This window comes from Agelaius phoeniceus, chromosome 5 (assembly GCF_051311805.1).
Source record: "Agelaius phoeniceus isolate bAgePho1 chromosome 5, bAgePho1.hap1, whole genome shotgun sequence".
In the NCBI taxonomy this organism is placed as follows: domain Eukaryota; kingdom Metazoa; phylum Chordata; class Aves; order Passeriformes; family Icteridae; genus Agelaius; species Agelaius phoeniceus.
Genome location: NC_135269.1, coordinates 15,216,703 through 15,244,660, shown reverse-complemented (window position 1 = coordinate 15,244,660; position 27,958 = coordinate 15,216,703). Strand labels below are relative to the sequence as shown.

Genomic DNA, 27,958 nt, shown 5'->3' with positions numbered 1-27,958 from the left:
ATGCTGATGTTGTGCCACATTGGCTTGGGCTGTGCTGTCAGGACCAAACAGACTTCTGTCCGCAAGGAAGTTACTGGAAGCACATTTATTCTTCCTGAATATCTCTTTCTGATATTCTCTTACTTTTGCACATTCCATTTTTTATTCATCTTTATTTAATAAATTTGTATTGAGATCCAGAAGAAAATTTATTTTGATCAGTAGATTCTAGGGAACTTAAATAAATGGACTAAAATTTATATGCACCTCTCTCCTGCCTTTTTGTTAAAAAAAAAAAAACAAACAAAAAACCCCAAAAAAACGGAGATAATGAGACATGCAAATTTCAGATGAGAGAGATCATGTGCTGGTTAGATTATTACAGTATCTGTTTGGATCCATTGTTACTTTCAAACTTAATTCCTGTCAGGCTTTTTGTAGCTGTGCAATTATTTTATAATTCCTCAGCAGGCTGTGCTATTTCATGTAGCACAATCCCAGCCCACCTGTGGTGATCATCACTTCAAAGCCCCGGTTCCTATGGTCATTTTGAGTGTGTGCCTGCCTCATTTCTAATGGTCTGTTGTGGTAATGTCAGCTGTGATGCTTCAGCCCTGGATCACATCTCTGAGGTGGCTTTTTCTCTCTTTCCTGCTGCAGTTTTTCCCATCTTAAAACAGGTGAAACGCCTCAGCTATTCTGGATGGAATGTACTTGCTATGATGTAGGGAAAATTGAATTTTTAGTAATTTCCTTATGTCTCATAATTAGGTCTTTCTTTCTCACTCATCTACCGGACATCATGAATGCATTTGCCAACACCTTTCTTTTTAAACTTTGTACAGCAATGGAGCATTTAAAACATCTACTACTCAACATATTGCAGATGTGTTTTATCAATCATGTGAAGTGTATAATTTGTAAAAGTTTATAGAAGATATATATTTGTGTGTATGTGTGTATGTATCTATTTGCTGTATATGTAAACTGTACAGTTAAGGATATATTTGCCTGGCGCTACAGTCCAGCTCCCTCAGAAATAGTTACAGCCCTGGAATACCAACCTACAACCTAGTTTAGCCATTTGAAGTCACTGAGAAAAATTAATTGTAAATGTAATTTAGTATTCAGAGGTATGCTAATTTTATGTCCAAACCCCAGTGAAAAGAACCATTCAGTCTAATTTTTTGGCATTTGTCAAAAGCCTTCCAAAAACCATCCAGGCTGCAGACTAAGCTGCCTTTCATAAATCTCAACTGAGGACTTTCTGCTGACTTCTTAAGACTAAATTATTTCTATTGTTCTCGAGTAATTACATTTTTGTTGTTATCTGTGGAAAGAGCCCCACTGGGTTGAGCATGTAAGTATATGGGAATGGGGGGAAGGAGGATTTGTGTTAGTTAAGTGGAGATGATAAAGCTGAAAACATAGCAGGACATAAATCAGATTTTTCTTCTTTTTCTAGTTGGCTTGTCACAATAAAACATTGCAACAGATGCTGAAGCCAGGGTCAGATCCAGATGAAGGAGATGAAGCCTTGAGGTTTTATGCCAAACATACGGCACAGATAGAGGTAAAGGATTGCTCTCCAGAAGATGGACTGTGAGACAAGTCTGCATCTTATGTGGGGTGTATCTCCTCTTTTTAAGCTTCCAAACGGTGTGGGTTATTTTTGAGGAGAAGGTTGAATAATATGCTTTTGGCTGTGGAAGATAAAGGAATGCACCTGTATTAGAAGTGGCTGCAAACCATCATTTCACAGTAGGTTTCCTGTGTGTTACCAAACATGTTTTGTTAGGGAAATAATGACTGTGTACAGGAGCTGTGTCGTGAAGTCAAGAATTGTCCTGTACAGTACATCACTCAAATAAATAATCATGAGTTTCAAAGCCACTGATTCTGACTGGTCAGATTAAAACTCTGGCTGGAGTACAAAGAGGTTTTGAAGTGGTGTAGACATTCAATATGGCTTTTTTTTTAAAATACCAAGGCTTGGCCTGGTTCAGCAGTTCTGTTCTCTATCTTAAACTTTACACCTGCCATGGGTTGGACTTAGATAGAGGTCCACAGACGTATCCCACCACAGGATAGGTGGAAGATCCATGGCCTTGGTTGTCCAGAGGGCAGCTCAGTGCTTCTCTTAATGTATTTTAATACTTTGGCTGCTGCTGAGATCTCTCTTAGCAATTATCAGCCAGTTTATCTGGGTAGCTTGTAAATTTAGGCATTAAACAAGCACTGTGGTCAACTTTTATGTGGCCAATAGCTTCTTCTAGAAAAGTGAAACTCAAACCAGCATTACTGCTATACAAAATAGATAACTGCTTGTCTTGGAAAGCGGTCCTAGACCTGTTTGATGTTTCAGATATTATCTCCCCTATATTAATGTATCTCATTTGTTTGTTTTGAAATTCAAATAGTGGTGTTTTTTTATTTTCACCAGTGGCTGCACAGAGGCATGGTTGTAGGAGTCTAAAAGGGTTTTCTACCCATTTCTGTATTTTTAGTAATGCAGAGTCAACGATCAGAATGGGGAAGCAATTTTGATGACAGTGTGGTGAGATGAAATAAAATCTAGCTCACTCACCAGTAGCTTGGTCGGTGCTGAAATGCAAACAATTCAAAACCTTGGGTTTTGTCAAGTAAAAAGATAAAGACTGACAAGATATGGGTGCTGCCTGTTCATTTTTGCATGTTCACCTTTACAATTTATCCCATCACAGAAATAGATTCAAGATGAGAAAAGCATTTTGTAATCAGAGCAGAAAGCCCCTGAAATTCTTCACTTTTTACTGGCTCAGATTTGTTTCAATTTGCTGACAAATTGAAGCATTCTGAATTACAACATTTTTTATATTTGGCAAAGCCTGAACCTAGGTTTTTCTTGAGACTTATATTTGCCACCTTATTCAGGCAGGCTTTTGAAAATAAAAACAGCTTTACTCTGTTTTGGGATTGATAGGTCCAACTTTATTGTAATGTTCGAATAATTAATGCATTCATTTGTAAATAAAAGGGGAGCTGTGAACAAGAAAAGACATGACAAAATGATTGGATAGTCACTGACTGTGGCAAAAATGTGCATTTTATTTATAGATTGTTCGCCATGATAGAACAATGGAAAAGATTGTCTTTCCTGTCCCCAATATTTGTGAATTCCTCACTCGGGAATCCAAAAGTCGGGTGTTCAATACAACAGAGAGAGATGAACAAGGGAGCAAAGTCAATGACTTTTTCCAGCAGACTGAGGATCTGTACAACGAGATGAAATGGCAAAAGAAAATTAGAAGTAAGTACTGTAATTTGAAAAAAAATTAGCTTCATTATGCTAAAACCTTGCTTTTAAACCTTCAAATACTTGCATTTTAATGATATACTGTTCTCTGTTCAGTCTGACACTACAACAGGCAAAACTGTTCTGGGCTTGAGAGTGTAGGTCTGCTGAGACACTTGCATGCCACCATTAAAAAAGTGTAATATGGAGCAGTTATTAATGTGTTCAAGATGATGTTTTGGACTCCAAAAGTTAAACTGAGGGATGGAAGAACTGGGTGTAGTTCTACTAGTCTTGATAGTGTTGCACCTAATTAAACCAAGGCCCCTAATATTTAACAAAAACATGTGTAGTTGCATATTTGAGGTTTGCAGATTCCTGAAAGGCCATTAAAAGACTCATAAATGTCACTCACTTAAAAATGTCTCTCACCAGAACCTCAGCTGCTTTAAATCTGCCCAGCTCCCACGGAGTCAGTCCCCCTCTGCCAGTCCACATCAGCCTGGCATGACTGGGCTGCAGGGTGTCCCAGTTTGCCCATACTGGTGCATGGCCCATGGTACTGGGGAGGCACGTGTGTGGCCTTGAGCTGCTTGGTCAACATCATGGGGGAGAGGTCAAAGTAGGGCCACCAAGAGGAGGGGCAGGGAAGCCCCACCAGGTACCCTGAATGGCTTTAGCTCCCTGGTGGGCAGTACAGCTGCTGGCCCTTGGCAGGAACGGGGCTATTGCCAGTGTGCCTGCATCAGGAGGCTCCTGCCAGCTCAGCCACTGTCAACTCTGCCCTTGGCTTTTGGAGCAGAAGGTTGTATTTTATATATCATAGAATCACAGAATGGTTTGGGTTGGGAGGGACCTTAAAGATCACACAGTTCCACCCCCCTGCCATGGGCAGGGACATCTTCCACTATCTCATGTTGCTCCAAGCCCCATCCAGCCTGGCCTTGGACACTGCCAGGGACAGGCAGCCACAGCTTCTCTGGGCAAATTGTGCCAGTGTTGCCTCAGCACCCTCACAGGGAACAATTTCTTACTAATATCCAATCTAAACCTATCCTTAGTTTGAAGCCATTCCCCCTTGTCCTGTCACTCCAGGCCCTTCTAAAGAGTCTCTCTCCATCTTCCCTGAAGACTCCCTTCAGGCACTGGAATGCTGCAATGAGGTCACCCCAAAGCCTTCTCTTTTCCGTGCTGAACATACATAAAAATGGCTTAAAGTGATCCCTTCATTCACTGCTAAAATGCAAATGCTCTTGCAGTGTCACACATCATCTGCTCACAGCAACTGATCAGGAAGGAAGGAAGGAATAGGGTCTAGAGCAGCAGGATAGTACGAGCAATATGGGAGCATCCTGAATGTGATGGACACATGGATGCTATTGCAATTTCTTATATGTCAGTTCTCAGGCTTTAATTTTCAGCAGCAGCAAGTCTTCAGCGTAAACCCCATCAACCCAAATCTGCTTCTCTTGGTTGCACCCTAAAAATGTACTAGTGACAAACTGACCAGAATAGAAGTTGAAAAATACATGATTCCAGAATCTGCAGAATATTTGGGAATTAAAAGTCATTGTATTGTAGAAAAATTACTTCAGTAAAAAAAATCGTATCTGGGGGTTTTGCATTAGAAACACAAATAAAAGAGCCAACCCAACAATTAGATAGACCAGACCTGCCTAATGCTATGAACAAATAAAATGGGTTGATTTTTATTCAGAGCAGAAATGTCTCAATTCCCTTCATCAGTGGAATAACTCACAAGTCTCCATGTTGGGGTTTTTTTATTATTTGAAAAGATAATTCAGGTTGAAGGTGGGTTCATTCTTTAGCCAAGTGTCTGTTAGCATGAAGTCTGTGCTGCTTAAATTGACAGGAGCCATTTTTGCAGTGGCTCCAAATGCTTAAATCTCAGCAGTCAGCAGCACAAGGTTATCACAGTGAAATCTGAATATTTACCTAATTGCTATTAAAGACTATAAAGCCTGAGGCAGCCATATGCACTTGAGGGAATCTGCTGTTTCTAAAAACTTCACTGGGTGCTCTGCGTACTTGTAGGAAGTTCTCAGTACTCTAAAATCTAGTCAATAGGGATGTATCATGTGTGAAACCTCTCTGACCAGAGATGTTTCTACACTATTGCACATAGGATCTTGTTTCAAATGTTCATTTAAATGTATTTTAGTGCGTTAATATATATTAAGTGCTTGCCTGAGTTTTAGCACACTCTGATCTTGTTCCTGACCTTCTTGCTGAACCATGTATATGGCTCTGGACCCAAATTGAACGGTGTTTTTAGTCTTTTCTAGCGAGGCTGTAGGATCTTTGGGATATAACAACTATTTCTGTGTGTTTGTACAACACTTCACATACGGAGATCATGGCTTGTTTGAGTCCTTTTAAGCAGGAGTACAGAGCTGTTTGTCAGCAGGTGACCATGGGCTTCTGAGCATCACACAGGAAATAGTCAGCTTTTCTAGAAACAAAACCCAGGCAGACCAAATTTTGCCTGCTTCCCAAGCGATCAAAATGCTTTTAGTTTGACAGAGGTGGGGAAAACGCTGCAGTTCTGAAACCGTGCCTATTCCATGGTTCTTTGCCTATGTCATTGGTGTACTTGGTCCAAATAGGTCATCTGGATGATACATTCTGGGTGTTCTGGTTGACTGGCATTCAGAGTGCTAAAATCTATTTGTTTGCTTGGTTTTATGTCCCCATGCACAGAAGCTGCAGATTCAGATGCAGCTGAAAAGACTCCCTTGCTAAATATCCAGGCCTAAAATCTTACCAGAGGCAAAACTCCAGTATATATAAACTGTACTGTGATCTTTGGATTAAAAGCTCTGCTTGAAACTTTGTTTTATGGCAAACCTATGTTTAATATTTGTCTATTTTAGTTTATTTTAAAGATCTGCATATTTTCTACATTAATCTGTATTTCATTCCCTTGGGGCCATTGGTGATTGAGTTTCTGCTTGCTTTCAGGTTACTGATTGCTGCTTTTCTCCCTTTCTAGATAATCCAGCCCTCTTTTGGTTCTCCAGACACATCTCTCTCTGGGGAAGCATTTCCTTCAACCTTGCTGTATTCATCAATTTAGCAGTTGCTCTGTTCTACCCTTTTGGAGACGATGGAGATGAAGGCAAGTAGAGTTTGGTTTTATTTTTTGTTCTAATTTTAGATGCTTTCATTTCTAAGGTAACAAATAAAGCTGCATTTTCAGGTGCAGTCATATCTGGAAGCCATTTAGTGTCTCCTAAGTAGGTGCCAGATGTTGTCTGAAATGTGGTGGTTGATCTGTGTGTCACGTGGCCCACACAATGCAGAGCAGAATGGACAAAGCATAAGCTGGAGATTATCTAGATGATCTCAGCTAATTTTTTTATATTGCCATATTGCAGTGTCCTACTGCACACATTTAGCTGCAGCTTCTGAACTGAAGGAGGATTCCCTGGCAGCAGAGGGATAGAGATTCCTTAAGGCTGACCAAATTGAATGACTTGCAGTCTTGAAAACATATGGAAGAGAATTATTTGAAAACAAGCTTGTTGGCTTTTGACTGTATTGTTTATTGGGATAAAAGGGCATAACTTCTGCAGAGGAGAAATGCATTATGTAAAAATACTCTTAAAACTTATGATTCTGTCTCTGCTTCATCCCATGTCACAGGAAATATTTAATGAAGTTTTTTATTTGCTATAAATGCAGCAGACTAGCAGGAGGCCTCTTTGAAGCCCAAACAAGCTTAATTGGGATAAAAGACACTAAATACTTTAGAATACTGGTAATGGGAGCAGAGCCATTCACCTCTGGGCCTTTGATTTGTGGCCAGTCAGTAATGTGACTGAAAGTCACCTCTGTCTGATGGCATGTGAACTGGGCTGGTGGAAGCAGTCCAGCTTCTAGTAGATACATGTGCTTTTCACAAACACCACAGCTGGCACCAGCAAACATTCCTGCTGGCTGGTGGAACAGAAAGGCAGCAGATTAAAATATATTGGCACGGGGACCACGCTGCCCTGGCAGCCCACAGGGTGGTCTCTGCAGGTCACAGCTCAGGCAGCTCCACAGCCTCGGGGAGTGAGGCAGAGTTTGCAGGGCTGTGCCCTGGAGAAGGGAAGCATCTTGTGCTTTGTAAACTGGGGAGTCACTCAGAGCACGTTAGAGCCCATGGAGGATGAGAGGAGAAATAAAGGGTTAAAAATAAACCTTTTAAGCTACTAAATTTTAGCTAATCTATACTCGTGGAAATCCTCTAGTCTGCAATCAGTAGGTATTAATACTTATTCTGAACTGCAGATTTATATGGCATTAGTTTAAGTGGCCCCAGTAATCCAGTGACAGCTCATTTCAGGATTCCAGCTCCTGGTGCTTGTAAAGCCAAAGTGACTCCTGAGCAATAAGGAATAGGTGTGGCCAAATCAGATTAGCAGGTCATGAGGCAGTTCCTTACTTCCAGCCTCCCTCTCCACCAAAGCTTCATCCAGCAGCTGGAATTTGTCTCCCATTTTTCCCCTTCACGCTGTGTAAATCCACCTCTATTCACCTGTCTGAGGTGCCTGGGCTGATCTAATCATCCCAAAATGCTGCCTTTTAGTAGGTACTTGCAGTTCTTATGTAATAGGACATAGGCAAATCTGCTCCAGCTGAAGGCTGCTCCTGAAGGGAGCCTAAAAGAAAGAAAGGAGACAAGAGCACATGGTGACAGGACAAGGGAGAATGGTGTCAAGCTGACAGAGAGCAGGTTTAGTTTAGATATTAGAAAAAAATTCTTCCCTGTGAGGGTTCTGAGGCACTGGCACAGGTTGCCCAGAGAAGCTGTGGCTGCCCCATCCCTGGCAGTGTCCAAGACCAGGTTGGATGGGGCTTGGAGCAACCTGGGATAGTGGAAGGTGTCCCTGTCCCTGGCAGGGAGAATGGAAATTGATGATCTCTAAGGTCCCTTCCAACCCAAACCATGATTCTGTGAAGACTCCTTGCCTCTGCAAGGAGTGGGTGCCTGTCTGCACATGGTGCTGGTGTGGGTCCTGAAATGTGAAATTGCTGGACCTGCAGTAGGGAAGAAGGAAAACTGGTTTGTGAAAGAACCACAGAGAACTTTGGCCTTGTCTTTCAGATGGGCTTGAAAGTAATTTTTTTTAGGATCCATTAAAAGTTTCCAAATCTTGTTGGCAAAGAAGTTCTCTGATAGAGCTGACCTTGAACCTCCCAGGGATAGAAACACTCCTGAACTTTGGAAAAGTTCGGATGCCATCTCAATGTTAAGGCTAGGGCCTCGTCTCATTGTTTTCTAATCCCAGTGATGCTGCTCAGCTGTGTATCTGTTGCCAAAGAGATTCCTATTGTGAGTCTAGCTAAATTTTCTATTCCCTTCTCCCCCGTCACTGACCTCTCAGTTCATCCCATAACAATAGAAGTCAGTGTACAAGTGTGACAGTGCCCTGAGATCTGAATGTGCTTTTTATATTCCAGCAGCATGGTGTGTTTCCAGAGCTTTAAGCAGAGGGGAGAGGGAAAACAGGGGCATCGCTCAAAGCTCGGGGAGTGCCTGGAGCCAGCATCTTGCAGAGCAGCAGGGACTGGCAGTGCAGGGGGCAGGAGCCGGACCCCGCTGCGTGCCCGGAGCCGAGCGCGGGCTGAGCGCTGCGGGCCCTGCCCGGGCCCATCCCGCCGTGCCCGGGCCCATCCCGCCGTGCCCGGCCCTGCCCGTGCCCATCCCGCCGTGCCCGGGCCCATCCCGCCGTGCCCGGCCCTGCCCGGGCCCATCCCGCCGTGCCCGGGCCCATCCCGCCGTGCCCGGCCCTGCCCGGGCCCATCCCGCCGTGCCCGGCGCTCCGCTGCCCTGCAGAGGCGGAGGCTCCCGCGGAACAGCCGCGGCCCTTCGGGAGGTCGCTGCTTTTTCGGGAGCCGCGGCTGGAAACGTGGCACTGCAGCGCGCTGCCACTTGCTGTGCTGCCCCCAGGACCGGCTATTTCTGTAGCTGAGCAATCATGGAATCAGACCGGAGGGGCCCTAATGATCCCTGCAGAAGGGAGCTGATTAGTGGCTTGCTCCAGGAGAAGGGTAAACTGTTCCATCTCTAAGCACTCCCTGGATTTTAATGGAAATTTCATTAGCTGCTCGTATTATTACCTGTGCGAAAAGCAACAATACTCTGAGAATAATAGCTCCTGCTGCAATTAGGACAAGCCGTGGTCAGCAGTTGTGATGCATGAATCACGCTTTTGTTAGCTCTGCTGGCAAAGGAATTGATCTTTTGGATCCGTTTCTTGGTGAAAAATGGAGTCTCCAAAGATGCCTTTCTCAAATCTCCCTTTCTCCTCTGCACAGGCACGCTCTCACCGTTGTTTTCCGTGCTCCTCTGGATAGCAGTGGCGTTTTGCACAGCAATGCTGTTTTTCATCTCCAAGCCTGTAGGCATTCGACCCTTTTTGGTGTCTGTTATTCTCAGGTCTATATATACTATAGGGCTCGGTCCTACCTTGATACTCCTTGGTGCTGCTAATGTAAGTACTTCAAAAGCAACCAGAATTTCCTTTTCAGCAGAAGGAAAGATATTAAGGCTCTCCTACATAAAAATCTCATTTGATTAGAGCTGTGCAAAAACTTATTTTTCTGGTTCATTGTTTAAGCCAAAAAAATAAATAATTTCCAGTCATCCTGGAACAGCAGTGTCAGCGAAGTGGGAAACTAAGAAAAAAGTTGGTTTAGTTTTGTGCATATGCAAATATTTTAAAAACAAAAACAACGTGAAATTTAAAGAAATATTGCTGCATAAGGGCAATAAAATCTACAGTTTCTCAAGTTAAAAGAATAGTTTGCTCTACCAATACTCTCAGCATTATTGACACAAATATGTGAAATGTTTCTGAGACCTTAAATATATTTTCAGGAAGAAAAGAGTTTTCAAAATTAAAAATTCTCTCAGCCCTTTGCCAGATCTCTTAACTTAGCCATGAATAAGTCTGCATGCTTACTGAGCTTGGTAAGACACACAGTCGTGCTCACAAGTCATCTATTTAAATTTCTGCCTGACTGCTACAGCTCTAATTCACCCCAGCACGAAGTATTGGGCTGTTTGCCACCAGTTCTGTATGTGAGAATTTCACATACTGAAAAATACCCAGACATATAGTCAAAGATAAAGGCAAGTAAGCAGCACTTGCCCATGTCAAATTTGGTAGCAAAGGAGTCGTGTTGAGTCCTCATTCCTTGTCCTGGACTGCCAGAGAGATGAGGTGAGACCCTTTCCTGTTCACTGCTGCGCTGCTGCTCATGTGCAGGCAAAGCTTGGGAGCCATGGAGAATCTATGCTGTTGTTTAAATGCTATACTTCAAAAATGTCCTCAGTTCTGAGGGGTTTTTTTAGATATTTTAAATTGAAGAACATGATCTGAAGGAAATAGATGTCACACACCCCCACACACACGCTTTCTGTTGTGTTACTATTGTTCTCATGTAGTAACATACCTAGCTGCTCTTACATAGTTTCGGGTCTAAACTCAACATTATTGGGAGTTCACTCCCCAGCTGGATTTTAATGCCTTGTGACATTAACCCTGCCCACCTATTCACTAATGTTATAGGAATAAATCACAATGTGATGAGGCACAGTGCACTGTTGGAGAGGTGATGTACTTCCACTCACCCTCACGGGCTCATTCCCTGCACGCTGTCAGAGCTGGATTTCCCTCACTTCACTCCAGCTATCTAAAGATTGTGCATTTAGTCAAACCAACCTATCTAGACAGCAACCCAAACAATAAATAGCAGGATTTTTCTGAGGCATAAACCTAGCCTTTGTTCCCCCCCACAGCTCTGTAACAAAATCGTGTTCCTGGTGAGCTTTGTTGGGAACCGTGGGACCTTCACCCGTGGCTACAGAGCGGTCATCATGGACATGGCTTTTCTCTACCACGTGGCTTATGTCCTGGTCTGCATGCTGGGCCTCTGCGTGCACGAGTTCTTCTACAGCTTCCTGGTAAGTACGTGCTGCTGTGGAGGGGAAAACTTTGCAAAAATAGAAAATACCGTTACCCTGCAGCTGTCTTCAATTTCTTCCTGACAATCAAGCCAAATCATGTGTATTTTTAGCATGCCGTTGTGTTGCTGCCCCTTAGGAGCTGCTGTTTTTATTAGAACCTGTTTCTGTTAGGACTTATTTTATCTGTTTTAGAGCTGAAAGTTTGCTCCATTCTTCTCAGACAATCATCACCCAGCCCACTCCTTTTTCTCAGCTTTCTCCATATTCTGTGTCCAACGTTCCTGTGCCTTCTGTCAGTCCTAACATTTCAGGAGCACTTGTCCAGGCGTGGGTGCATCATACCTGTACCAAAGGATCCCATTCCTCATCCCCAGTATATTTTAACAAATTTCTTGGGAAATGGGGATGGCATGCCTTTGGTATAGCAGGAAGATTCATCACTTGAAATGTATCCCACTTCATTTTCTTTTGTTGCCATTATCCAGATGGAATGCCTTTTAATAATGTGGTACAGGTGCAGTGAAAATGAATCACACAAAATTATGCTAAACTCCACTAACTGCTCCCTTCATGCTGAGGAGCAGTAAAAGGTGTTTCACTGCTCGTTTGCTAATCCTTTTGCTCTATAGTGGAACATGTGAAACTTGTAGGGACACTGACTAAATTGTGGTCATTACCTTTCCTGTTGTATTTTTTTCTCAGCTTCCTGAATAGTGAGGAACTCCCAGCATTTTAAAGATGTGTTAAGCACACTAAAATTTTCAGGAGTTCAGTGCTAACTCAGTTAGAGTTCCTGTTGAAGTCAGACTTTCCAGATTTTGACACTAAAGTCTGCTTCAAAGTTTGGAAAGATTTCTAAGGAGATGAGATTGTGGCTGTAGGTGCAGAACCCTCTTGAAATGGATGTAACTCTCCAACTTACAAAATGCACAAATTATTTGCTGTTCTTTCAATGAGTTAGGTGATCTGTGTCTTAAAATACTTCGCAAAGTATCAAGCAGCTTAAGAAACATTTTACTGTACTGTACATGTACTTACTTTTTTTCAGTGACTGCTATTGACCAATGTCCATGATTCATGGACTTTATTCACATACTCAGGTTGCTTCCAGGTGTTTACTTAGTAGTGGATGTAGTCTAAACTCTAATATTTGTTCATAACTGTCTTCCCTCTTTCTTTATTATTAATCCTTTTACAAGGCTGTCTATTTCAGATCTTATAAATTGTGGCTAATATCTTCTTCTGTTGAGCATTTTGATAAATCACAGTGTGTCTCTTTATATCTGTAATCTGAGTGTTTTGAAGTAGAAATACATGCCTTATAGATAAGGTCCAAAGCACTATAGAACATCAAGAAAATTGTAGGAGAAAAAAAAGTTAAAGTTTCTTGTAAAGCTCCTCTCACGTTTAATTGCTGGTTTAGACTTTTGACATTTAAAGCAATATTATCTTAATATATAGTTTTCTTTAAAGTTAAATACCAGGAAACCATATAGTGCAGGGTAGAGAAGAACAGAAGTTTCTAGTCTCATACAAACAGTGACATGAATTTAACTTTGTCCTAAAAAGAGGTGGCCCCAATCCTTGAACATGTGACATTTACATGGTGCCATGAGCTCAAAGCAAGTTTACAAATATTTAATCACTTATATGTATGAGTGTATTTTTGAGTGGCAGCCTGTGCACGTTTGTCAGATTGTCAGAGATAACATGAAATATTACTTTGTAGATATAGATCCATAGTGTGAAGACACTGTTTAAATTTTAATCTAGCCAGGTTTTAACCATGGGGAAACAGCAGATCTTGATGGTAAGTGTTGTCCATCTCTGAATCAGGCTCAAATATATTTTGTGGATTTTGCTATAATTAATTTTAAGATGTAAAGTTCTGTGCTAGATTTCCTCCTCCATAAGCATGACCAGCTCCCACTGAGATCAATGTGAGTTTATGAAGCTGAGAATGTAGAATGCATGTTCTGCACGGCTCGATGCATGTTTCAATAGTTCAAATTGTTTTCCTATGTAGCATCTATATTTTGCCTCATTTGTATTCATGTTTCCTCTACTCTCTGCCTTCCCCAGCTGTTTGATCTGGTGTACAGGGAGGAGACATTGCTAAATGTGATAAAAAGTGTTACCCGGAATGGCCGTTCAATTATCCTCACTGCAGTGCTTGCTCTCATCCTGGTTTATCTCTTCTCCATCATTGGCTTCCTCTTCCTGAAAGATGACTTTATCATGGAGGTTGACAGGTTGAAAATCAGGACCCCTGCTGCAGGTATTGTTTTTTATATTAAAATTTGCTTCCGACGTATCCCTTTTTCTATCTGCCTAGTCTAACTTTTCATCTAAGGACATCAAATTTCTTTATTTGTGCCTGCATGAGAGCAGAAGTGATTCCATATACCTTAGAACTCAATTAAGTCTCTGTGTAAAATTTAATGTGTATAGGGTTGTTTTAGTCTGGGCTTATTTGTTGAAATGCTAAAATCTAACACATTTGATTTATTATGTTTGCTTCACAAACTCGTGATAACATTAAAAAAAAATAAATCTGTATTTCCTAAATATCTTCCTAAGTGAAAAGCAGCTCCAAGTGGATTGTATTGGTTCTCATCCCACATTAAAAGCAGCTCATATTAATTTCTGTGTACTGTATGAGGCACGTGATCTTAACATCGTTAACTTTATTCATTTCATTGCTTTTTAAGCTTCATCCTGCAGAAATTTATTACAGAATTCACATTTCTACTAATAGGAGCATCTTTTAAATTCAGTGTGTATTTCATGGTCATCATCCTTAGTGTATAACCCTGGCTTCAGTAAAGTCATTGGGAGGTTTGGAACCAGTTTTAAAAAGGCCAGGATTTCAGCTTTCTGGAATGAGAGAGTTTAGCAAAGTGAACAGAGAGTTACAAACTTGCTTTGCTAGAAAAGAGCCAGGTCTGGTCTGTTGAGGGCTTTGTGTGTGCTGCCAGCAGCCTGCTGGGACATGGGCAGGGGAGTAACAACTGGCTGCAGAGAAATACTTGAGAATAGCTGCTGATTAAATTCCTCGAGGCATGATTTTCCCAAATGCTGAGCTCTTCAGACCTGTACACAAGCACAGAACCGGTGGAACCCAGCTGGGGCTGTGTGCACTCAGTGTTTGCCAGTCTTTCCCTGAAGTTGTTTTTTCAGGATTTAAAGCTCACAAACAAGGCAAAGGTCATTCAAGACTCATGGGCCTGGCGTACTTCTGTAGCTGGTTCAAAACCATATAAAGAGAAAAGGAACCTGACAGATTTCTTTAACATACTGTGATTTTTTTTCATTTTTTTAATTTTTTCTGCCACTGATCATCCATTAGGGGCTAAATTGGCTTATATTTGACTTACCATTCATTTTTGGGACAGAACTTAAGGTATGAAGTTTCATTTTGAAAGGTAGTTGTGACCATTTTAATAAAAGAGGCTACACACAGCTCTGGTCTGATCCAGGGCAGCAGCTCCTGTGTGTTTGTGTTGCTTCTGTTGAGTTCTTGGCAGATTTTTGTGGTGTGGGTATGTTCTTGCTGGCTTCATACATTGCCATTTCTGATCAAAAACTCATCAAGAAAATATGCTGACTGCATGTTGATGGAACATTATGCTTCCCAGGACAAGTGCTTTAAATTTTTTCTTTATAAAGTAGCAGAAAGAGTAAGTCAGAGTGCATGTTTTCTGCATTACACATACTGTCTTAGGCTGTTATTTTGTTGTATAGTTTTGCCTTCATTTTTTTCTCCTTAAACCTTTTTGTATCTCTAATTTGAAATGCAGAAAATTGTTGAAGATGCACAAGAGAAAATTGGTTTGATAAAATCAAGCTGATGTACACATTTACCACTTTGGGAATGTTAAATTAGTGTTTTACACAAACCCATACATATTTACAAATGAGTACCAAACTGTGTTATAATCCTTGAAAACCCTTAAATATTCTACATTCAGGATAACTGAATGTCAGCTCGGTGTCCTTCTTGTCAGCTTTTGTGAATAATTTATCTAATGGTTTTTAAAACTGACATTATTTTCATATCTGACAGTTGTTTCTTGCTTTGAATATATTTTGTGCTCACCAGAAACAGTCGCATTTGATGTAGATTCATTAATTTCAGGAGATGAAATGGGAATAGCTGTGATATACAGTAAATATAAAACTATGTTTTTGTTCATTATGATTGCTTTGAGCTGTTGAGGCAGAATCTTTCAAGGAGGGAGGAATTGCTGGTGTAATTTGTTCTCTTTTTCTTCTTAACTCTCCAACCCAGTGCTTCACTCCTTGGAAATAATGATTTAAAACTTAACATCAGTGTAGTCTGTCTTTTTGTCAACATCCTGCTTTTTCCACAGGTATTGGTGAAGTTCCCACTACAACCCTGACATCAATGATGGGAGCCTGTGCAAAGGAGAACTGTTCCACGAGCATCCCAGCTCTTAACCCAGGTCAGTACAGAACCTCCCTCAGACCAATGATCACTTAGAGCCAAGGGACCCCTGGAAATGTTCAAGGCCAGGTTGGATGGGGCTTGGAGCAGCCTGGGATAGTGGAAGGTGCCCCACCCATGGCAGAGGGTTGGAATGATATGATCTTTGAGGTCCCTTCCAACCCAGACCTGAGGTTCTGTGATTCTCTGATCTGTGTGTTGCTGTTTCAGGGACTTCTGCTGGTGTGAGAAGTGACAATGACTCTTGTGAGTCAGAAGTGCTCAACTTCTGCAAGGCTTGGAGCTTAGTTGGCAGCTTTGCTGTTAATGGGAGTGCTTCCCACACCTGATTTCCAAATGCACTGGCATTAATTTTGTTATTAAAAGAGCTTGCTGAATCATTATGCTTGAATGTACAGGTTGCTTCTTGCCAAGTGACTTAGCAGAGAGAAGCAGCTTGCTGCTTGTCTGCAGCATCCTCACCTGCACACACTGAGCCACTGTGGTAGATCGGTTAGGGCCACAGAAATTCATTTTCATGGCATAGCATATCTGTCAGCAAGCTTCTGTGTATTTTTTCTATATGTATCTGGGCCAAGGCTGTATTTGTAGCCAGAAGACCTGAGAACCCACATCCGGGCCCACATGTCTGTCTGTCTGTCTGTCCCCCTCTTTGCATGGGGCACAGCCTAGTTGAGTGGCTGGTGTTAAAGTGCAGGGCTTGTTTGGTTTGATGTGTTGTGGCCTTTGCAGTGGAGGTGTGTGCACAGTGTGAATGGTCTGCAGGCTCAAAGTATTTACTGCCACAGTTGCCTGTGGCTGCTGGGGGCTGAAAGTGAGGACACAAACTGTCCCTTACTGTGTGCCAGTATAGTGTTGTTTCATAAGCTTTATTCTTCCACTAATTTTTGAGTTTTTAGGATCAAAGCCTTCAGGGAGAGGGCTATAAAAGCGGGCTTTTTCTCCCCAGCTGGTGTATAAACAGGCCTCATAAACAACATGGGAAGCTGTCTGGCTAGATAGAGAAAACAGTCTAAGAGCTATTGGCAAAGCTGCTGCATTCAAAGAGTAATCAATCAGTCAAAAAGATGCAGTATGGTTTTTGCCAAGCTCTTTAAATGATAGAAATCTCACATTTCTCATTGTTTGGGTACTGCTCCTTTAAAATCAATCCATAACGGAGGAGGGCTGACAAAACATCTAAGTGCACTCTTACTTAATCTTGAAGAGATTTTATTTATCCCGTACCATTAAAACCCACCAACGTTCAGCAAGAGCAGTTTTGTTCACCTTAGCCACCTGGTCAAAAGAATCTTTCTACTTTCTGTCTTTTCCTGGGACAGATTTCCTCTCTGGTGAAAGTGTGAGCGTGGTGGAATGCAAAGGCATGAGATCACCATCCGTGGAAGTGTTCAAAAGCTGTGGGGATGGGGAACTTGGGATGTGGTTTAGTGGAGGACATGGCATGGTTGGGTGAGTGGTTGGACTCGGTCTCAGAGGTCTCTTCCAGCTTTAATGGTGCTATGATTCTGTGAGATTTGGGGAGTTTCATATTGCAGCACCAGAGAAGTCCACAGCTGTGTGTGGGAGAGAGAAAATGTTCTCAGTGGCATCTCAGGTCCTGAGTGAGACAGGAATTACATTGCTTTTCAGATCAGATCACTGCTGATCTTTGCTTCTGATGGCACTCTGCTTCTTCCTTGGGTTTCAGTGGTGGAGCCTGTGCTCAGTCATTGCTCTTACTGGTGAGGGAGCTCCCTGGGGAGGCCGTGTGCTGTGCTCCCCTCTCTGCAGCCTGCTGCTCACTGCTGCTCTGGGCTGTCAGCATGAAAAAACTTCATCTCATCTGCCTTGGAGTGTCCCTCTCTCCACTCCAAAGACATTTCCATAGCACTTCAGTCTGTGCCTGGTGAAGTCCCTGATCACTTACAGGAACTTCACATCCTACAGTACATACCTCCTCCTGTAGCCCATGAAGATCTGTGCTAGAAAGGTGCACAGACACCTGTTTGTAAAATGGGACATTTCCAAAGAGACATGCCACTGCCAGGCCTGGTCCTGCTCTGTGCAAGTTCTGCTGGGTCCATGTGGGCACAGGTGTGTCTCACCTGATGTGCTTGTGTGGCCCAGGTAGCTGTGGGCCATCAGATGAGGACTTTTGAAGTAATTCTCCCTGTTATCCCTCCCCCTCCCTATTATCCCTCCCCCTGCCCACATTGTGATGTGGTCTTAGCCCTTAACCTGTTTTGCCCGTGAATTAAATTTAATCAGAAGACAGCCTGCCTAATGCTGTCCAGACCCTCACAAGCCACTTTCCAGGGTGGAACTGCTTGCAAATAACCCCCCCTGAACCTCAATTAGTGTTAATATTGGGTCCTTAACAACTGTACACTCTACAGATCCACTCCTTTCTTTCAAGTCTGGGCATTGCTGATGCCTAGAGGGCTCTGAGCCTGCACTGTGAATGCTGTTGGGCATTGAGAACAGACAGCTGAGGCAGAACATGTGCCTGTAGGGTTGCCTGGCTGCCAGCTTGAAGGCAGCTCCACATCTGGGAGTGGAATACAACAGCAAAAATGATGTCTGTACACTCCCCACAGCCTACATTGCTGCATTAGAGGTTTCTGCCAACTCTGGGCTGTCTGGTTCTCTGGCAAAGATTTTGCAACCTGAGCTTGCTTTTCTGGGAGCTTTTCTGGCTGGTATGCTGATGTTCTGTGTTGCAAGATGTGCAAGGTGATGTATCTTTTTCTCTGAAGCCTGGCTTGCTCTGAATTAGCATCTCAGTGGACAGGGAGAGTTGGGTGTTAGGGCTGCTGGTAGATAATTCCCTCTTCAATTCTCAGCCCCGGATTATCCTCTCTGTTCACCAGAATCTGATCATCTGCTGCTCCCAGCACCTGAGTCTGGTCTTGTGAACAGAGAAAATATTGTAGTTGCCTAAAACAAATAGAAGCCGTGGCTTTTTGAAGGCTTTTTATTTATTTTGTGGACGGTCTCCTTCTCAAGCAAAAAAAAAAAAAAAAAAAAAGATGGAGTATTGTTTGAAAAGAGGGAATAGTAGCAGGATACAACAGCAAAGATTAGTTGGTATGAATAACATCACTGTGCTAGTAAGAAAAATCTAGGTATGACAGGATAAAAAAGGTTTCTTGTTTCAATCCTTTCAGTTTCAATATTTAGGCAGTTATTTTTAAATCCAGGATTATTTGTGGGAGTAGTGTCTGTAATGACCATATAGTTTAACAGGGAAGTCTGTCCTGATGTCTGCTTTTGCTTTTCTTTTTGCTCAAAGCTCCTTCAGTAGGGTGTTGTTTCTCATTTAATTTGCCTGTGGAGCAGAAGCAGTGGTGGCAAGAGCAGCAGACACCAGTGCTGTCCTGCCCATCCCAGCCAGGATCCATGCACCACAGTCTGGGAGCCCAAATCCAAAATTAAATTTAAATCCAAATTACTTGTCTGCAATGTGAGTGTTTGCAGTCAATTCAATTTATCAGAGTCTATCTCAGTGGCCCAGATGTGGTGGTTTGGGGCTGTTAAATATGTGTATCAGTCAGCTCTCCCAGCGGGGTGTTGTTATTTATTAAACTCTGTTACAATGAGTGCACGGAGCACAGCGAGAGTGAATCGCTGCCTCCCCCCCAAGCGAGCGTGTCCCTGAAGAGGAAGGGAGGCAGGAGGAATGCAGTCACAGCCCTGGCCCTTCAGCCCAAGCCAGCAGCACACAGGGAACAGCTCAAGCATGGCTCTTCAAAGGGAGGCTGTGGAAGCAGTGAGTATGTGGTGGGAGGGACTCTGGCCAAGGTGGACCAAGTCCCCCTGGGGTTTGGTGTTCCAGCCCAGCTCCTCTGCACGTTCAAATATCTCCTGTACAATAGTACCCTCTGTGGCTCGGCCAAAACCACACAGCAGCTCTGCAGCACAGATAAGAACAGAATCCAAGTTTTCAGGCTGAGGCCAGGGAGAGCCTTTCATTTAATGTCTGTCAGACCTGTGCTTGGGCACGTGTGCTGGTGGAAAGATCACGGACAGACGGACTCGAACAAAAGCCTCTCCTTAATGGTTTGAAATGCTAACATGACTTGGCTTCTACATGAGTAGGTAGAGGAATGATTTCACAAGAAGACAATCCTTTTACAAATGTGCTTCTAATTCTCTGTTTATATTGCTGCTTGTCTATGCTGCATTTTTAGGGGGCCCACTGGAAAAGCAGTGGGAGGACTGCAAGGAGAAGGGGTCCTCCCATGAGCAGAGATGGTGGCTCTGGGTCATTAACAGCTCTGGTGGGAGCCCTGCTTGTGATTTTCTCCATCTCTCTTCAGGCTAAGTGGGCCTGATGTGCCTAAGTATGTCACCAGCAGGGATGTGCACATGGGTGGGGATGATCAATGAGGTTCTGCATGAGAAATACGAGAGGCAGATGTGTCTTGCAGTTGCTTTCTCTAACAGAATTGTAGCTTTGTTTGATGAGTGATTATTTGATGCTGTGGTTCCTGTTTGCAGGTGAAGAAGAGGAGGATGGAATAGAAAGGACCTGTGATACCCTGCTCATGTGCATTGTGACTGTGTTGAACCAAGGCCTGCGCAATGGTGGTGGTGTGGGAGACGTGCTCAGAAAGCCTTCCAAAGATGTGAGTGTTTTGGCTCAGGAAACGCATTACTCCCTGTGCATCTCATGAATGCCAAAGTCAATTTTTGGAGGTTATAGACAGTGTTTGTATCTAGTCTGATCTCATGTCACACGGTTGACTAATCCATGTGTTTTTTAGATCCCAGATGGGATATTTAATGGGAAGAGCTAGGCTTTGTGTGATGATGATACTTGAAGAAAGGATTTCTAGGTAGTTGTTTACCACTTCTGGAAAAATGCAGAATACCATAACCTTCAAAGAACTGCTAAGAAGTCAGCGCTGGGAGGCAAATCTGGAGTGCTGTGTCCAGTCCTGGGCTTCTCAGCACAGGAGGGACAGGGAGCTCCTGGACTGGGGCCAGTGGAGGCTGCAGAGATGATTTAGGGCCTGGAGCATCTCTGGAGGGAAAGGTTGAGGGAGCTGGGGCTGTCCAGCCTGGAGAGGAGCCCCAGCTGAGAGGGGCCCTCAGCCCTGGGTGTCCCTGCCTGCAGGGAGGGCTCCGAGCAGGGCCCAGGCTCTGCTCCAGGGGCCCAGCAATGGCACCAGAGGAACGGGCAGGGACTGAGCCCAGGAGGTTCCACCTGGACATTTTAGTTTATATTCAGCATGGCACCTGCCCTGGAATAGGTCCTGTTGTTTACTTGTACTCAACCAGCATGAAGATCAAACCAGAATTTAATCTGTTGTGGCATATTTTCTCCTCCAGAAGTTTCCTCAAAAATGTGGTTCATTTAAGGACCTCCCTTAGTATTTGGGTGGTTTCATGCATTTTTATTTAGGTTCAAAAAAAAAGAACATCACAAATAAAGGCAATCTAGCAGCACTTTGCTTGATGAGCCACACCATACACGTTATAAATAAATTCAGGATAAAGGATCTCAGCAGGGCTTGCAAGAGTCCAGAGACAGCTCAGATCTGCATGGAAGAGCTCCCTGTGCTGGTTGTAGGAGTCTATATCCTGTCTCACAGACTGGGAGGTTCTGCAGGAGCCAAAATTTATTCCCAGTGGAGTCTGTAAGCACTTACAGACTTTGAAAGTGACCCTTTGAAATTGACCCTTGCCACTTAGCAGCTCTTTAATGCTAATTATATTGACCGCACTCCACAAAGAGTAGTGCTATTATTCCCATGAATGTGTGGGAAACGGAGCAATTGGGTGACTTCAGGTTTCTATCATGGTGAAGAAAAGGACTTGGGTAGTCCCTCCCTAGTCCTGTGAGTAAGGCTAGCAGAATTTGGCATATGAAAAGAAAGAACTGTAGCTTTGGTTGAGCTAATGTGAAAATGTTGTTTAATATTTTAGATTTGTGCTATTTTTATACCTTATTGCAACCTTGCTATTGCAGGAGCCCTTGTTTGCTGCACGAGTTGTTTATGATCTTCTGTTTTACTTCATTGTCATAATTATTGTTCTCAACCTGATCTTTGGAGTCATCATTGATACATTTGCTGATCTCAGGAGTGAAAAGCAGAAAAAGGAGGAGATACTAAAGACCACCTGTTTTATCTGTGGTAGGTGTTACTGATCTCTTGAGATATTTGAGGGTGAAAGGAGTGAAAGTGAACTATTCCTCAATAAATAAAGCTTGGACCCCAGGCGTGGTTATCTTCTACAAGGGAAGTGTAAAAATTCCAGAGGCTGATTCCAAATTTATTCCCTCTCAGTAGGAGACAGATTTGGTTTGTGAATCAAAAGCTAGCTTTGCTGAGAGGTGGCTTCACAGTCTCCGCCCAGACTCCGAGACAGAAGAGCTGAGTCTCACGCTTGCATCACCACCACTAATGGAGATGGGGCAGCTGCTGACTGTTTCTCAGAGCTGCAGATGAAAGTGCAGCTTCTGTTTCACAGCACAGGGCATTCCAGAGGGGGAGCATCAGCAAAAGCTGCCCATTTCAGAAGGTGATATGAAGCAGGGAACAAAAGAGTTTGGCGGAAATCATCCCCACAAAGCCCATGGAAAATCACACTTATTTTGAAATGCACTCACAAAGAGGGACAGACCTTCACTCCCTGGGGGACTTCACAGATACCTGCTTTTTTGTAGGCTGGGTGCTGTTTCCATGGTGGTTGTGCTGACAGGGATGAATGCTGTGCAGAGCACTACTTGTCTTTAGTGTCTGTGGACAGGAAATCCAGGGAGGCAAACATTGGTGATTCCTCTCCTTCCTCACTTCTGGTATTCTTCAGAGATCTGGACCATTACAGGGAAAAATAAAAAACAATTCTTATGACTACAGCTCTGTAAAGACTGTGTGACAACAGAGCTGCAGGGACTCACCCTCTCTGCCAGGTTTAAGCCCACAAACAATCTCACTGAAGCTTAAGTGGGACTCTTTATATGTTTGATGCTAAAAGTGTGCATAAATCTTTGGAAGATCAGGGCCTGGACTGCACACTATGTGCTTCCCAGTATACATCTAGAAAGAGCCACAGCCAACACTTGTAAAACACTTTATGGCCCTCAGCATAGAAGGCTCTGTAAAACTGTAACATATTTATTATATTGTTATTGTTATTAAGAGGAAGTATCACAAAAGAGAATAAATGCTCCGTTGAAAGACTTCTGTCAGGAATGCCTTCTGGCCTGGTATTTCTTGCCTGGCAGTTATGGCTTTTAAATTAAGATCTTTCAAATTTATGATCCTTTAAATTAAGTTAGGTTCCCTTCTCTAACATATTTAACAGATTTGCGTATTTTTATGTTGAAGTTTATTTTTTGGCTTTATGTTCTTCTCTTTTTGCAGGACTGGAGAGAGACAAATTTGATAACAAGACTGTTTCGTTTGAGGAGCATATAAAGGCAGAACACAACATGTGGCATTATTTGTACTTTATAGTTCTTGTCAAAGTTAAAGATCCAACTGAATACACTGGCCCAGAGAGCTACGTGGCACAAATGATTGTGGTAAGTCAATTTGGGCAAATGCTTTATGCAACTGAGAGTTGCTCCTTGCAGCTAGGGCAGAGAATATCTTTCGTTTCCTCTCTCTCTGAACAATAGGAGGTATCGAACTGTATTTTTAAAGATCTTTTCACATGTCCTAGCCTGCAACAAAACCCAGCCTTAAACATAATGAAAAAGATGAAGGTGCAGGCCTCAGTCTCCAGTTTGGCGTCGGTGCTCTCATGCTCTGTGGGTTCTGCTGCCTCATTAGGCAGAGCTGGGGCAGGAGAGCATGCATCATAACATCTGCTGCTGCTCCAGCTTTGCCCAGTGTCTCTGGGCTGCTGTCCAGAAAAATAACATCTCCTGCTGCACGCTGAAACGCAGGGTCAGTGCTCAGGGCTGGTGCTTTTCTCCTATGGCTGCTCTGAGCAAGCTAGTGAAAAAACCAAACAGAGCAGCCACAGGGATTTGAAGAGCCACAGAAACTGCCTTGTGAAGCAGGGAGAGTACTTGGATTCAGAGAGGGAAATGTGATGATGCTGGGCCAGAGAGGTGTTCGATTACAGTTTGTTTCCAGCCCGCTGCTGAAGAGTGTTCGTTCTGCTCAGTGACAGGAGTGGATTATCAAGGCTGCCTGGCTTGGGGCTTCATTTTTGAGGAATTCTGCCTGCCTGCTGGGATATTCTGGTGCAGCATTTTCTTCCTGTGGACTTGCTGGAAGGTGTTGCAGTGCTCAGGGCCTGTGCCAGGCTCTGTGGTTGCAGAGCTGGCATATGTCTGAATCCCGGAGGAGGCTGTAACCAATGCACATCCGGCTTCACTCTTTCTGCACTTCTGGAGCCACATTTCTTATCAAGACTATCTCCCTGCTATCCCTCATCAAGCCTTTGGCTGGACATACTATCCAGCCTCATTACTGAGGTGCTGGGTGGCCTTTTACTCCCCAGTTTAGCCAAGGGGAAGATTTTTCTCCTTTCACTTCAGCTGTTGTCAGGTCTGGCGCCAGGTTTCAATCGATCCCAGCTCCTTTCTGCCTTGACAGTGCAGAAAGCTGGGTTATTTATTCTGCCTTCAGATGGGTGTCCAGGATAGCTGGGCTGACTCACCTTTCTCACTCTATTGAGAGCCCAAATGGTTAGTTTAGACAAGATGCGTAATTGGGAGCAGGCTAAAATTAGAGCTGACTGCCACGCACTGTGCAGGCTTATGCAGAGCTTACCTTGAAGAACTGGTGGAAATGGTGGTGTTTAGACAGGAGTGTATGCTTGATTGCTGCAGTTAAATTGAGCTTTTGTAAGTGCTATTGCCACTAGAAGGGAAGGTGTTGTGGCAGGTGAGGGAAATCAGTGCTCAGGTGCAGAGGAACAGCCTATTTCCTTCAATTTTGAACCATCAGTCTCATTGCCCAGCTCAGAGTGTTTATGCTGTAGGCAGTGATGGATCTACTCTTCTGCAGTTTGGTGGGTGAGGTAGAAAACCTAAAACAAATCCTTGTAGACTCTGTTGCATTGCAAGAAATAATTCATAGTGGCAAGTTGTGCTGTTACCCATGGAAATTTTAGCTTATGTCAGAAATACATTTTAATTTCTGGGACCAGACTCTGGGGCCTGTCTCATTTGTTCATTCCTCCTCTTCCTCTCCCTGCAATGTTTGTAGGATTTTAAAAGTTTGTAGTATGTATGTTAAGTATTAATGTTTAATTCTATGAGATGCATTAATATTCATAGTAAATATATTCGTCCTGTGGCAGCAGTGGTTTGACTTTTCTGATGTGTAATTCACTAATGTATTTTACTTCTGCATTAATGGCTGGAGCTCCTTTTTGAATATCTAAAACAGAAAAGCACCAAAAACTTGCGTGACCCCAAGCACTGAACTGATTTCTCAAAACCCCTGTTCCTCTAAGGCAGAAGGCTGGTAGTTTAAGTGGTTAGCAGTAATCCAGATTTTGGGATTATTAAACTCTCTTTTTCCAGTTAAAGGTTATTTTGGATGCTGGAGAGGTACCTATGGATCAAGAAATGTAAAGCTTACATGGGATGAAAGTATAAAGGGTAGAGTGGGAGAAAAAGGAGAAATGAATGGTTGTACAAACTACAAGTGTCTGGTATGGGATTAGTAGTTGTGTCTTTGTGTAGTTTAAATTCCTAGTATGAAATCCAGGGAAGATGTGCTGCATAGCAAAAGCAATTGGAACTTCTTAAGTGAACAAAAAAAGGACACTTTCTCTTGGAGCCAGAGAATTTACTGTGTGTCACATGCATCAAGGAATACTAAGAAATTAAAGAAAATAATCTGACTGCAGGAATGGAGTATGATATTTGACTGGAGGAAGAAATTTAGCGATACAGCTTTGCTTAGGACCAAGAGTCAAAAGGAAAACTCTCAGAGGCAGTTTTGCAGCTGTCAGACATATGAGCTGCTTAGCAAATGTGTTTGGTGTGTCCCAAACACAGCCTGGTAATAATGAATTACACCACAGGCACGTGAGATGTGCTGCATTCCCTGCACTAATTAAGCCTAAGCATGGCTTTTGTCATGAAGACAGATAAGCTGATTCAGACTCTGTGACAGCCTGAAAGCTGTGTGACCATCCTTCTGATGCTGGGAGAGGTGACCAAGTCCCAGGTAGGACAGCACATCCTGGTTAGGATCTGGCAGAAAAGAGACTTGAAATTAACCTTTCACAAGGGACTTGCCAATGGAATTGGCTCATTGATGAAATAGGCTTGTTGGGGGTATATGGGATTGCAGGAAATATTTATAAATATGGGTGTTTGGGATAGCAGGGCAGTCTCAGGACCTCTTTGAAAAGGAGAAGGTGGAATGAGATTTTATATTTCTTACTATACAGAATATGGCTGGAAAAACTCTATGAATCATACTCCTGGAAGAACTCTCTTCATTCTAATTGTTTTTGTTATGATCAGGAATACTTCCTATGGCTGCTTCTGTAGCTTTAATGGATTCTGTGGAATTTAATGGAATTCTGTGTTTTCACAGCCAAATCACTTAAGGAGAACTTCTACCCAAATCCAGTCTTCAAGTCCTTCAATACACATAGGTCAAAATTTTGGAATATGCTGTAACTTTAATAGAAAGTAGAGTTTTGCTCCAAGTAGCATCCTCACTGTCCCTACAACTGCAATAAGGAACCAGTTATTATTTGCATTTGCCTACTCCTGTCTTACAAAGTATTGCAAAAAGTAACATTGGAATAATGATCAGTATTAACTAAGCACCAGGAAAAGCATCTACAATTTCTGATAGTCCTTTTCTCTATTGCCCACCCTCGTCAGAGCCCAAAAATAAGACTGTCTACTTTGTGACTCTCAGTCTTCTCTATGTATCATTTGTCCAGCAAACAGTGCAGCATCTGGTTGGAAGGTTTGCTGATAGCACAACAGATAAAAAACCAGGAATACTGTGGTTTCCTTGTTTTGGAATGTTATTTGAAAGGCTGGATGCCAAAATGATGGGAATTATTTACACATCATTGTTCACCTCTCCGGTTTTTCAGCTCAAAAAGGGGAAAGAAACGTGGGTGATGTTGTACACACCCCTCACTCAAATGCAAGATTCTTGCAGACTTCTAAGTTCACTTGTATTTCTGTTCCAGGGGTGGTTTGCTCCAAGGCATTCCCATTATCTTGCATGTCTCTGGCCTCAGATGACCTTGGGGTAAAGCACTTCTTTTGCTTTCTTGCTCTGGACTGTGGACATTGTCTCTGCAAACTCCTGGTGTTCCCTGTGATTTTGGTTTTCCCAGAAGCTCTGTGTTTGCTTCAGTGCTTAGCATACTGCTCTGAGCAGTGATTGAAGTAGTCAGGACCTATGCAGCCTTCATAAAGAAGGTATTATTTTTTTCTGGGTTTTTTTTTCTTTTTAGAAAAAAGCATCAAGCATAAAATGTGTTCTAAAGCAACACGCAGTTTATACACCTCAAGCTTTATGGAGATGTTGGTGGGAATAAAGCACTTCAGCTCTTCCAGTGCTGCCCTTTCTTCTTGCACACTATCTTTTATCAGTTTTTGGGTGAAATATTAATGAATATTAAAGCAGGGCAGTAGGTTTTATTATCTGTTTGCTCTCCAGGCCTATTTTATGAAGTCAGACAGGTATTATACAATATCCGAAGAGACAGAAACTTAGAAAAGCTGGCTGCATGCCTTGTGTTTGCACTGAGAACCTGCATGAATGATTCCCCTATTGAATTTTCATTCCTATAGAAAAACCCTGTTTATCTGACTCATTTGACCAGAAACACCATCCCTAGCAAAGCCAGAGATGCACATAACTTGTATTACATTGATACAGCAATCTTTGAATGTTCCTTGTGTCCATTTGTCAGAGGAGACAGTTTAATGTGATAACTGGAACAATGAAGGTTAATGTCTAAACTTTTATACTTCTCTTTTCAGAGGTGTAATTTGTACACACATATTTCACCCAAGCCTTGGTAGCTGTAAATAGATATATGGAGGTAAAAAAAAAGGACATGATTAGTTACTGAATTTTTTGCAGCTCAACAGAGCTATGAATTAGCCTATGATTTGTACCTCCACTCATTTGCAAAAGTAAAAGGGTATTGGCTTAGCAATTAAATTAGTTATTTTTCCCTTTGAAAGAATGAAAGACTTCAGCAAACGAAGCCCTGAAACTTTCATTCTCACGTGCTCTGTCCACAGTTCTTAGCAAGTTTCGTAATGGCTTTTATCAGCATTAGTGCTACCTGTCATAACTACATAATTACAGCA

General features: G+C 42.7%; 1 protein-coding gene across 5 annotated transcripts in view; it reads left to right on the top strand.

Moving 5' to 3' along the window:
• Nucleotides 1-27,958, top strand: part of ITPR2 (inositol 1,4,5-trisphosphate receptor type 2) — a 244,723-nt gene that overhangs the window by 196,778 nt on the left and 19,987 nt on the right. For all 5 annotated transcript variants that reach the window (XM_077178364.1, XM_054631153.2, XM_077178365.1 and 2 more), the window contains 10 exons: nucleotides 1,445-1,552; nucleotides 3,076-3,268; nucleotides 6,267-6,392; nucleotides 9,581-9,756; nucleotides 11,067-11,231; nucleotides 13,317-13,512; nucleotides 15,608-15,700; nucleotides 20,185-20,312; nucleotides 21,659-21,824; nucleotides 23,058-23,218. In XM_077178364.1, the coding sequence (XP_077034479.1) occupies nucleotides 1,445-1,552; nucleotides 3,076-3,268; nucleotides 6,267-6,392; nucleotides 9,581-9,756; nucleotides 11,067-11,231; nucleotides 13,317-13,512; nucleotides 15,608-15,700; nucleotides 20,185-20,312; nucleotides 21,659-21,824; nucleotides 23,058-23,218 (1,512 nt within the window). The remainder of the gene's footprint in view (nucleotides 1-1,444; nucleotides 1,553-3,075; nucleotides 3,269-6,266; nucleotides 6,393-9,580; nucleotides 9,757-11,066; nucleotides 11,232-13,316; nucleotides 13,513-15,607; nucleotides 15,701-20,184; nucleotides 20,313-21,658; nucleotides 21,825-23,057; nucleotides 23,219-27,958) is intronic.